General features: G+C 47.3%; 1 protein-coding gene across 1 annotated transcript in view; it reads right to left on the bottom strand.

Moving 5' to 3' along the window:
- Positions 1 to 12,284, bottom strand: part of ube2o (ubiquitin conjugating enzyme E2 O) — a 31,413-nt gene extending 19,129 nt beyond the window's left edge. Inside the window, exon 1 of the mRNA XM_071535208.1 lies at positions 11,829 to 12,284. Within this exon, the coding sequence (XP_071391309.1) occupies positions 11,829 to 12,269 (441 nt within the window). The 5' untranslated portion in view covers positions 12,270 to 12,284. The remainder of the gene's footprint in view (positions 1 to 11,828) is intronic.
- Positions 12,285 to 12,905: the final 621 nt, after the last annotated feature.

Below are 12,905 nucleotides of genomic sequence, written 5' to 3'. Positions count from 1 at the left end.
TCTGTGGAAACGCCGCTTCAGCGTTTGTGTTGGGAGGTCGAGCAACTGCCAAAATAACAATGGGGGCATGTCAGCACTACGACAAGCCTGCGAATGAGGTGGGAGCCTGTTGTCCTGGAGAGGAGGGAGGCTGCTCCATGTTTCCTGCTGTCTCACACTTCCCTCTAAAATGACACACACACACATAGTACTCATTAAAACAGGTCTAAAAATTCACACCAGGCTTCACTCATGCATGCTCAGTCACACATACCCACTGCATAAATGCACACGCGCACCACAAAATGATCAGAAACCTAGACTGCCGGCTTAAAACAAAGCAGCCGACTGTTGCTATGGCTCATATGTAGCGAGGTGGAGTCGAGACTGGGAGAGGGAGAGAGAGAGGGGGGGAGAGGGAGAGGGGGAGAGAGAGAGAGATGGGGAGAGAGAGAGAGGGAGAGAGAGAGAGAAGGTGGTGGTGGGCACAAAGTCAGACAACAAAAGAGAAAGACAGAGGCATGCCTGTGTGTGTGTGTGTGTGTGTGTGTGTGTGTGTGTGTGTGTGTGTGTGTGTGTGTGTGTGCGTGTGCGCGTGTGGCGGCTGCTGCTGCCGAGATAGGAGACAGCCTTGGCTGCTTCTCCATCCAGGGCGATAAGGCTGAGGCGGCCGGATTGATTACAGGAATCGATGGATGACAGTATTTGCTTTGACTTCCCGGCCTAATTAACACGAGTCATTATCCAGGTGCTGTACAGGAAGAGGGGGGCAGCGAGAGAGACAGAGAGAGAGAGGGAGAGAGAGAGAGAGAGAGAGACTGCAGAGGACCGCAGCCTGGGGCCACGCCTGTCTTTCTGACAGGCAGGCTCCTACACCGGTTCCCCTATTTTCTCAAAACTAACAAGCAATCTGTGCAGACCAACAGGTGCACTGAAAACATTTCCCTCCACACACACACCTCTCTATATTATCCAACCGTGTGCAACGCAAAGCTGTTAAAAATTCCATCTTCAGATCCTCTCACACTGTTAGATATCATCGGTCTCTGATGTTCAATGATTCCAGGAGTCTTTTTTTCTGATAAAGAGTTGTAATTTACCTTTCTGTTGCACCCACTTGACCTCACCTTGCCTGCTCTACTTTAGTTAGCGATTTGCCTCTCGATAACACCCAGAGAGTGTGCCTGAGCTTGACATTGGATATTCGTTTTCCAACCTTCAGTGTTTTCAGTGCTCAACCAGCTGTTTCCTCCTCTCTAGTTGAAGGTGTGTTAATCAGTGTATCAGTGCTCCATGCTAACACTTTAGCTACTATCTTACCATCCATCCGGCCATCTTACTATCTACTATCACTCCATGCCAAATGGTTTATAAAGCAATTTTTAATGATGTGCGGCTAAGTCTGGCAGTTTTGCGTAGGAGACTGGTACAATTTACACAAAATATGATACAAAAATAACACAGCGGGGGGGCAGGAACTCCATTCCCTGGTTACATGGTGAACATTGTGGGCGATGGGAGACTGTGCACAGCTAAAAGTGGACAGTGGATGAATAGCCTACATGGTTGCTCACCTGAAATGGCTCCAAAAATAAACCTGGCTACATCAGCTCTACTGAGTTGATGATCATTTTGATCTACAGGCTGTATAATCAAAGCCACTAAAAAGGTCAGTCTTCTTACTTTGGATAATGCTAGCGGCCTAATATCATTCGCCATAGTGTATGCTAGTGTTGGCAGGAGCGAATCATCTACCAGGGACACATGGATCATCAAACAAAAAACACGGCATATGACAAATTCCTAGCAACCTTGGCTAATACAGCGATGAATCAATGAATCATGAGTCTCATTCACACCACAATACCTCGCCTCCAGTGGTTTCTGACTGAAGGGTATTGACTGGGACACACAGGCAGGGCACATAGCTCTATTAAAAATGGGAGCCGGCACAAGGCCTTTTACCCATGGAGACCACAGGGGAATGACAAGAGGACTAATAGCGCACAGTATCTATTATAGAGCAGTCAGCTTCACAGCGCCATGTAGAGTTGGGGAGGGAGGAAAGGGAGAGAGAAAAAGACAGAAATATATAGAGAGGGAGGGAAAACAGGAAGGGCTGCAAGAGACGGAGAACTGTACATTATAGAGGAGGGAGAGAGAGAGAGAGCAAACAAGCAGAATGAGAGATGACAGAGGAAGAGGAGAAAAAGAAGACGGGGAAGAGGCAGAGAATATAAAGATAGAGCTAGAGGGAGTAGAGGAGGGAGATGGAGGGGGGGGGGGCCCTCTAGAGAGTCAAGGATGGCGACAGAGAAATAGGTGGGAAAGTCAGGGAAGTGGAAGGTGAAGATAGTGAACGAGAAGGGGAGGGGCACGAGGAGAGGTAGACGGGGTGTGACGGAGGGAAGATGAAGGCGGACAGGACACCGGAGAGACAGCGGCCGCGCCCCACGACAAGAGTGTGTGTGTGTGTGTGGGGGGGGGGGGGGGGGGAGCAAAAGCGAGCGCCAGAAATAGACGAGAACGCAGCAAGCACAGCAGATAGCGAGATAGAAAGAAGGGAGGAAGGAAGGGAGAGAGAGAGAGAGAGAGACAGAAAGAGAGAGTAGACACTAGACAGTCTCCCCCATTGGGCAGGGTCAATACTGCAGAGAAAAAAAGGGAGGAGAAGGGAGGATGCAAAGAGGAGGGAGAGAGGAGACAGGAGGAAAGAGGGTTGGTGGGATGGACGCAGACTGCAGCAGGCAGGCAGGCAAGTCACTTCAGAGTCTGTCCATTCCCCCGTGTGCGTGTGTGTGTGTGTGTGCATGTGTGTGTCTTCTATGCAGAGAGAGAGAGAGAGAGAGAAAGAGAGGATCAGATGAGACCCATTATCTCAGGGCAGGGGCTGGACAACCATCCAATCAGCACCATATTACATCAACATTCCCCAACACTGGTCTGCTGGGACACTGAGGAAGGGATGGAGAGAGCTGAACACAGGAGGAGGAGGAGAGGAGAGAGGAGAGATGAAGGCTTATGGGAGGGGTTAGGAGGGAGAGGAAGAGGGGAGGAGAGAGTGGGGGAGGGTGGGAAAAGAGGAAGAGAGGTGGGAGAATAATGGGGAGGGGTGGCTGGGAGGAAGAGGAGGGAGCAGGGAGACAGGGGGAGGGGAGAAAGAAGATGGGGGGGGGCAGAGAGGTTAGGAGGAGCGGAAGAGGAGGAGGAGGGAGCAAAACAGAGAGAGGAGAAAAGATGACTGGACAGTAAAAGGGGAGGAGTGTGGAGGATTGGGAACGAGGGTTATGCCGCGTTCATGTCATGTCGGGAAATACAAGCTACCGACTGGGGAAAGCGTTCAAGCTCAGCCTCCTTGTGGTAATGTTTAGAAGGCTCCGTTAGGACTGTAAAGGAGGAAAGGATGAGAGGCGGAGGAGGAGAGAGCGAGGGGGATGTGGAAAAGAGGGACGGTGAGGAGGACAGGTTCGCTGCTTGTCCTGTTTCACACTTTGATGACAAGTTCGGTCCCACTCAAAAAAAAGCCCTGAGCCCCGGCCGGGACGGCTAAAAGGGCCAAGGTCTGTTTTTCCTCCCTGCCCTCCCTCTGTGATCTCACCTCTCCCTTTACCTGCTGTGCAGCCTCATCACCTGCCAGACCTCCTCTGTGACTCTGCTGCCTCTTCGCCTGAGGACAAGGACACGTTCTGAACAGCCTGAGGAAGGGAGCGTGTGTGTCCTAAGGGATATGACTGAGCAACAACAGAAAGTGCAGCAGAGTAAACCTCAAACTCCACTGAATGTGTTGCGTCACCATGTAGCTGCTCCACAGAGTGCGTTGTTTTGAAAGAGGAGCTGAGGAGAACAGCGTCTGGACCATATTCATTGATGTGCTGAAGGATAGCTTTGATACATCTTCCACTATGTGCACTGAGCTGAGCTGAAACAAACTAAAATACAGCCACAAACTGCAGCCAAACACTTGTACTTGTGTAGGTAACAATGATCTGCTTTTTGGAGTTTGTTTTCCACTTTGAAATGTGATATTTCAATGCACTATATGAGGAAGAAGGCGCACGTTAGCCATCAAGTAGTGAACCTTGATAATTTTCAAGTTTGGACGCTTCCATCAGATGCGATACAACGCAAACACAATGCAGCAGTGGAGCAGCTTTGATTGCTTTCAAAGGAACCATTCTCTCAATGGCTGATGACAATGCTTGATGCCTGATGGCTGTCATGGAGCTTGGGGGTTAGTGAGTGTATACGCACATATGTATTCTGCTTTTGAGTTATGTTTGCCTGCGTGTACATGCACACATATTCTGTGTGTGTGTGTGTGTGTGTTCAGGCGTGCATCCTGTGTGCATGTATTGGGAGTGTGTTCCTAGGCCTGCCTGGCACCTGCTCAACAACATAACTGAGGCTCTGTGCTCCAAAGCGCTGCTGGGCGGGCCTTGGCAACCGCCTCCTGTCCCAGATTATACTGTCGTCTGCCTGACTACCTACTGCACCTGCAGTTCGGCTCCCTGAGCACACACGACTGCAGGATGCACACCGAGAATTACACCCTCATTTTAAGTGCGTGTTAACGCTATAGCTGGACTAAAATGTACTGTTTGAAACAGCCTTTTTGAATAGATCAAATGCCACTGTCCCCAAACATTTTGGAAAAGTTGTAATGCAATGTGGAATATGGCGAAGTAAAAAGTTAACACAAGCACACAAACGATCAATATGATTATTTGAATAAGAAAAGGGTGCAGATTGAAGCAGACTGAATCAATGGCTTTGGTGCTAAGTCAATTAACGCCTGCAGACTAAATAAATAGAGATACTTAATGTGATCGCTTTAGTCCGCTCAGCAGGGAACTGCTATTAGCCACCGCACACCGCTGAAGGCCACCTCAAACCGGGCTAACTCAGTTGGCTCATTTATAACCTAATCACAGCGAGAAATATATTATGACTGGAGTTGCAGCGCTATGATGAAGTATGCCTGCAAGCTAGTAATACACAGCTCTAGACCTTAAAAAGATGCTATAGATGTATTGTTCTTGCATGTGTGGAAAGAGAGTCAAAGATCATTTGGATCATGTGACACAACCTCTCCAATACAAATTACATTCTTTACAAAGGGGGACACGTCTGCTAGGCAAGGTGCCCCACCCCCAACTAACGGTCAGAGAATCAATGACGCCCAGGATTTAAAAACAGATTTTGGCTTCGTTCCTCAAAAGCATTTTAGCAGTAAGGTCATCTCCTTTCAAATCCTTGACCGTCTCGCCTCTAAAATGGTTTTGGAAAGCCGAGGTCTAGATGCAAACAATGTCTACGTGTGTGGTGGAGTGACTCGGCAGGTATTTCTGCAGACGACCGATTTGGGATGGAGGCGTTCCTTATTCTCTAGGCCAGTGGGGGTGATAGCAGAGATCTATAGCTAGATGGATGGGCAGGGCCGGGCTGATGGATGGGAGTCACCCTGCACCCTGCAGCCCTCTCCCTTCACCCACCCTTCTGTTTGAGATGGATTCTTCCCCTCTCCCATAGATCACCAGCAGACGGGCTCAACCAACAGTAGAGCAACGCCTCAGACCACAGGGGTGGGGGTGGGGGTGGGGGGATCAAGGAAATACGGCTACATTTAGGCCGCAGACTACTATCAAATTATTTTCAGCTGTCAGAGGGGAAATATGATCAGATCATTCACAGCCTGTGTGGCACAGATGATTTTCTTCCGACTGCGATACAAACAGCGTAGAATGCGGAACGACTGCTTTTCCTGTTTCGACAGCAGTACAGATGAGATGTGTCAAACTGTTTTGCCTGATGAAAAGATTTGCAGCCAGCTTAAATGACGCCAAGTGCCAAACAGAGTGATGGCCGATGTATGACATCATGCCTTTCCACGCAGAGGGCAGGGGGGAAGAGGGTGGGGTCGCACAACAAAACATAAAACAATGCTACTACTACTACCACAGCTGATTGAACCAACTATTACTAGTGTTTATGCCTTCTCAGTAAACTGGCTGGCTTCAGTATATACTATATGAAGCCCTCTTTCCATTCCACTGAGCAGCACAGAAAGCTCCCAGAACTGACTTGCTGTTCAAATCTGAAGGACTGGATGGGCAAGTGGTGCCTCTAACACACAAAGACGTCAAGAAAACACAGTGAATGGCAAAGATAATACCCATAATACCCTGGGAGATACTTCTGTGCCTCCTTTTCACTTAATAAAGCATTAGACTTACTGGACTTTAGTGAAAAATATTAATATGCAACTAAATGCTCATGTCCTCCTGTGATATTTCAGAGGGTAACTGAATAGCTATGGTACAGAAATGCATGCTTTCTCATCATCAGCCGTATTCAAGCACCGGTAGTGGGCGGGGTTTTGCTGATTTGACAGGAGTGTTGCAGACTCGCAAGAAGCAAAGTGGAACAGAGGGCTGCCCTCTGTGTTTATTAAATCCTAACCTGAGCAGTCTGATAGTAGCAGTATTCAGAAAAATCACAGTACTTAAGTGCTGTTACCTTGAGGGCATCGGAATAGGGCACAGCAACGACAGCAGCATTTCACCCTCAAAACGGTGGACAAGACTGCACACAACAAGCGGATGGGGTCTAAGGATGGCCCCGTGAGCGTGTTATTAAAATCAAAACCCCCTGAAGGGACCAGAAGGTGGGACCTTATCATTTATCAAGGACAAAAAGCCCCCACATTACCATAACAGCCATCTGGCTCCGAACTGCCTGCCTGTCTCGTTACTTAGCATTTTCCACTCAAGGCTTTATAAATTTAACTTTCTCCTTACGCCTTTGAAGTCCACGTGTCCCTAAAATTAGGAGTTTGTTTATTCCACACTTGCCTTCCGATCTCCCCATCTTTCCCCCTGCTTTATAATTCTTTTCCTCTCCTCCCCCACTTGATCTCTCTGATCACCATGTCTGTCTCTCTCTGCAGTACAGTCAGCAGCAGCAGTCAGTCCCAGCCCTTTGCTGCACCCTCCCTGTCATCATTACCACACCAGACCCCCCCCCCCCCTCCTCCTCCTCCTCCTCCTCCACCCCCACAGCCATAGAGCTGCTGCCTGCAGGGAGGAGCGCGCGGGCCGGGCGTCACGGCTCACCTCGACCCCTCTGCCCTGACAGCTTCAGTCTCGGAGAGCAGAGCCTTAATTGAGGCGCGGACGACATAGCAGACGAGACCCGCCGCAGCAATCAGTTCAAGGGTTACGGTCAAACACTTTTGGGGGGGGGGGGGTTATTCTTCTTTTAACTCGGCGACAGTGTTTGGCTTTCAAAGGGGACATCTGAGACACCCGCTGCACCGCCGTGCTCTCAGTGCGTTTCCACTGCTCGCTACCTGCCGCAAAGCACTTATGTGGCGTCCTTGGATGGAGTTTTCAAGGTTGCGCTGCGGCAACAGGGCTGTGTGAGCGTGGGGTGATGCTGACCGGGGACTGTGGCAGGCCCAGGGCAGCCTGGGACGCAGGGCTGACTGACAAAGTCACAGTGTGGCTCCTGATATCCTCAGAAACTAAAAAGACAAGGTGTTCTGAAGGACAAGGTGTGCTGAAACTCAGAACAGTTTGTTTTTTATTTATTTTATCAATAGAACTTGTTAAAAGTAAAAAAAAAATAAATAAAGATTGTCATGGCAACCGAAGCACTACTATGCCCACAAGTACAGAAAATAATTTGCTACACAGGCTGCATGTGAAATAGCAATACCGCACACTACCTACACAGTAGCATATAGCAGAAATACATAAAACTATCAGCCCATAATGTGAACATGCAGCCAACTGTGGTGAGTTAGTCTGCACATTTCTTCATTGTTCTGGTGTTTTATTTGCAGTGAACCTTCAGGTGCTTCACTACGCGGCTCCTTGGAAAGGAAAACTTCAGTGAAGTTATCTGTCTGACTAAATATGACAAAAGAAGCCAAATCCAATGCATAATAGCTTTTTCATTCTCATCTTGATTCTTTTGAATGTAGTGAAAGGTAGAAGCTGGGTTCACTGTGGAGTCAACATCAACGACTTGCCTTCCAGTTACTAAAAAGGGCACCTTCACCTCTAATTATCTTCAGTTTGGTGTGTAGATAAGTAGTTTTGAGGTTAGTGAGGAAAATAACCATCTTGTTCCACAATCAAAGAACTAAATCAGACGAGACAGAAACCGTGTCCTTGTCCCCATATGATTATGTATCTATTAACTTCCTATTAAAACACAGCGGAGATTCAGAAACATTTAGCATCTTGCCTTGTGTGCCGTTGCAGTAAAAATAGGAGCAGTTCAGGTGGCAGTTATGAAGTGACTAGCAAGTGGATAAACAGTGGCCATCCAATATCAGTCAATGGCACAATAGGAAGGCTATATTGATTCCGATTATGCTCAGAGAAAGACTGGGTATACTCTTTATACTTGTACAGGCCCTCGACTACGCTACAGCTTTGAAGCCTTGCAGGCAGTGAAACACGCCAGCCATCTTCCTGATTGATTCCCTCCCAAAATGACGGTGAGATTGCAGCGCAGTGCAAGTCGAGTGAGGTGTCCCCATTGATACCTGCACTGAGGTGGAGATCTAGGCCCCGTCTCTTCCTTTGGAGATAGTTATTAAGATTTTATAGAGTGGAAAAAAAACTGTGATGTCTTAGAATGAAGCAGTGAGCAGGAGACATTTTCCCATTTCAAGGCTACCGGCGTTTTTAGTACAAATTAAGCACATCCTACTTAGAGGTTGTTTTTACTCATGCCATTTTGCATCCCCAATTCAAGCAAGCCTGATATTCACTGAGAAGGATGTAAAGTTGCCCTTAAAAAGACAACAGATGGGAGCCATGAAGTGAAAGCAAAGGATTAACTGAGCATGTACGGGTAGAATGAATGAGAAGTGAAATGAGGGAAGACGGGATGAGAAACTCTCTCCTCACTCAACAAATGCTGTCGACATGCTCTTCAGCAAGACAACTCCAGCTATGCCAGTGGAGCTGCAACAGTAGAAGACTGTGGTTGTACTGGGCAGCTCCCCGGTATAAAAGCGTGCAACTGTATGTGATTCAATCGTGAGGGTGTTGAAAAAAAGCCCATGTGCTCAGTAGATTTTTTTTATATTTAAAGGAAGGCAACACCACAAAAGTGTCAGTGCTTCCAATTGTAAATACCAACTATGCTGAGATATTTTAATGTTCCTAAGTCTGGATTTGCTACGTCAAAATTCCGTCATGAATCCAAGCGCAATTCCAAAACAATTTTGAAAAGTAGGCTACAACTGTTTGGCTCTCTGTTGGCTCCATGCCTCCCCTGTCAGGGGCGGGGCTGCTTTGTTACAGGAGTGCACAAAAACTGAAGACTGGCATATTAGCTAGTGAACGCTGCTTATTTCCAAAAGCGGAGGCAACTACGCCTGCTCAGAGGACGACCACTGTCAAACCGCATTGGATGACATGTTCAACCAGAGACAGATTGAGCAATTGAGTGTATATGCTGCCATGAATGACAATATATAAATATTGACAATAATAACCTGTATGGGCCATGCATATCTGTGTAATTTGTTATGCTTTGTGTAAGACAATCACTTTTTCGTCCCAACTGGACAACCAAGCAAGGGACAGGCACGTTAATTTCTTCTTTTTATTCATCATTTCTAGGCCTCTCCTTGTTTCGAGCGAAACAAGGACAATCCAGGCTGTTATGGAAAATATCCTAGCCGTGGTTAAACGTGTTTATTATTCCTCCCGATGTCTCCTTCCATTTAGGGAAAAGATGAAGGAAATGACAGTTCAAAAAGGTCAAAAGTTAGACAGCAAAAGAACAATGATAAAATTTTGTGAAATAACCTGAAGCCACAGGGAAACTAGGAATATATATAGGCCTAGGCTTAGGATATAAGCATCTTGCTGTGCTCTAGGGCTGCAGTCAACCCCGTATGAAAATCCACCCTGCTAGCTTTGTGTTTGTTTGTTTTTTCAAGCGCAGGAGAAACCCTGACAAGCGCGGCAGATTCTAGGTAACCGCTTTCTGTCCACTGATCTCTCCGGAGAGAAAAGGGTTTTTAACTTGAGGTGAAGACCGTGGAAAACATACAAGAGTTGGAACCTTGTGGACACACCGTCTTGAGGATATGCAACTTTGCATATTGCGGGAAGTAGTCATGAATTATTGATTAGAATCTTGACAATGCTCTCAGGATATATGCAACTAAGCAAGTGCCAACTGAGAGAGGGCATGTGGCACGCGCAGATAAGAAAAGCAGAAATCAGAGAAAGTCACACACACACACACACACACACACACACACACACACACACCAGATCCTACATAAACAAGAATACTATGGGATGATTTGCAACTAATAATGCAAACACACACACTAGATCCTTTGGGGATGTGCTGCATGACTGGTTATGACACAGCATAACAGCCTTTCTGGTATGTAAACATTGGTGCCATTGTTGAACGGATGTGACTGTCATTCAACCTTTGTTCTGATCCTGACTCTCACTCTGGCCAGAACTTTACTCATTTAGCCCGTAGGACAAAGCATGACATAAGCTTCTTCTAGTCCCATCCTCGGTCTCTAAAATGAGTTTGTTCTAGACCTATCCCCCATGAAACCCCGTGACCCGTTTTCTATGAAGCCCTAGAGAACTCCTTTTCCGTGGCAGCAGGATTACCATTTCTTTACCAGTAAGACAATTACATTCAAAATTTGCTTGTAGAATGAAATAAGGAATTTCACCCTTGGGTCTGTAGTTCAATGCTTGGGTTAGTCTTTTATTGAATGGTCATTGTGTGGCTAAAACAAGACTGTCAGCTAACTCAACACAGTCACCTTCTGACCTGAACAACCACTGTGATGTGATCAACATGCATCGAATGTGTCCCCACTGAACCAAGTGGTACATGACGTGATAGTGTTGCCTTTTAACAGAAACTGCGCTGAAATTTTGACATCCCACTTTATGAAGTCTTGATTATTGATGCGCTTCAAGAGTAAGCTGATAATATTGAGGCTGTCTAAATCAAGCCTCGGCCTAATTGTCATTATATAGAGGCACCAATGGAAATGGGCAATATTGTCTAGGAAGGAATAAGGACACAAAACTGGGCCAGAATAAAATGTAGATAAGTGGGTTTTACATTGTAAGTATGCCAATTAAACACACTTGTTGGCATTACTGGCAGAACTGACCATATTTACATTGCCTCAAAATATCACAAAGTAATACCAAATCCTGCATTGTCACTCATGATGTCATGTTAGGGATAATTTGACCTGCCTGTCTGGTCTGAAATAAGACGCAGGTGTGGATCAAACGAATTGAGTGAATAAGCTATATGTAAATGATCCTTGTGCAATGGTCTAAATTGTTTGATAATGCTTGCTCACAGGCCAAGTCACACCCAGTTGAGGAACTATAGTTCCCACTGAGTCCAAGGATGGACTATAATCAGTAAGCATAAGGTTCGTAGCAGGCAGGATGTTCATACACTTTTAGGTATAAAGCTTGCTACCTGGCAAGTCAGTCGTGGATATTTCATATTTCCTTGCATGTGAACGCAGCCAGGTGGAACAACCCAATTTCGCCTGCCTGCACCAGCTGAGTGACATGTAGCTAGAAGCTAAACAGCTAGCATGCATGCTTGAATGCTAGTCAGCTAGCAAAGCTAGCCGTTTAGCCAGATGGATAAATTGTTTAACCTTATTCCCGACCGGCTAGCAAGTCGGCTAATCCCCTCAAAAGACACCAAATACCTGACAACTGAAAAATATAAACAGCGCCGCCCTTAACACAAGCCAAGGGTTTCACAGAGGCTCAGTGTAAACAGTTAACACGTTAGCAGGTTTGTGGTACCTTTGTCTCCCTGATGTCCTGCTTTCCTCCTTCAGGGTACCACTGGACGCGGACAAATCCCCTGCCGAGCGGCCGACTCCTGGTGTCCGCAGCGCTCTCGGTATCCGAACTACACGGGACCCGTCCGCCTCCTCCCACGCCACCTCCACCGCCACCTCCACCACCGCCGCCTCTCCCTCCGCCATCGTCGAGGTCCGAGTCTGAATTAAAATCCTCCTCACCGTGTATCATTCGTACAAGGCCGAACCGAACGGAGCCGCGATACCGCCCGGAGACCAGGTCGTGGGAGAAGAGCAGCCGCTGGGAGCCGTCCGCCGTGGGAGAGAGCGCCATGGATGGAGGCTCTGAGCCCGGGCTGGCTGCGGGAGAGAGGGCTGGGGTCGGGGAGGATGCCGCTGTTGCGTCCGTTGTCGCCGCATCCGATGCTACGGGCTCCGCCATCTCTGCTGTTGTCAGGGAGTGATGCGGGAGCGCGAGGAGGACGGTGGGGAATGAAAAAACAGAAACCTGGAAGCAGGGAAGTGCACGTGTTTACGTCGGTGCGGAGGGCTACGTATCTAGCGCAGTGCGCGAGCATCATTGCATAGTTCCCTCCCTCGCCGCTAGGGTGCACTGTGTGCGCGTGCTTGCGTGCGTGTGTGCGGGTGTGTGTGTCATGCTGCCTTCAAGTGCTCCCCGGAATGTAGTAATTATGAAGTCCACGCACATGAATGGCCCATCAGAGAAGTAAAAACGACTGGGAAAGTGGGGAAATTTTCAGTGATTGCCGAGATGTGACGTTTAGGGTCCAGAGAGCATGGAAGCTGTGTCAACAACTGACGGTAAAAGTGATGTATATTAATGTTATATGCTGTTGTTTATCATCCCATGCAAATAATTCGTATTGTAGTGTGTTTCTATTTTCAGTCTTTGTTTAATTTGTTTGTCACACTTTGTACCAATATTTTTACCAACTTTACTTTTGAGTAAAACATCAATCTCGATGCACATTCTCTCCACTTCATTCTACCCCTGCAGCATAGAGTAAGTCTGTGCCACTTGATTTCTAAAATAAAACATCAGCCACCAAAAGAAAAA

Source organism: Centroberyx affinis, unplaced genomic scaffold, assembly GCF_046629955.1.
Source record: "Centroberyx affinis isolate AG114_WGS23_722 - 3 ecotype Tasmania unplaced genomic scaffold, CSIRO-AGI_Caff_v1 ptg002676l_1, whole genome shotgun sequence".
Lineage (NCBI taxonomy): Eukaryota > Metazoa > Chordata > Actinopteri > Beryciformes > Berycidae > Centroberyx > Centroberyx affinis.
This window is presented reverse-complemented; position numbering and strand designations above follow the sequence as displayed.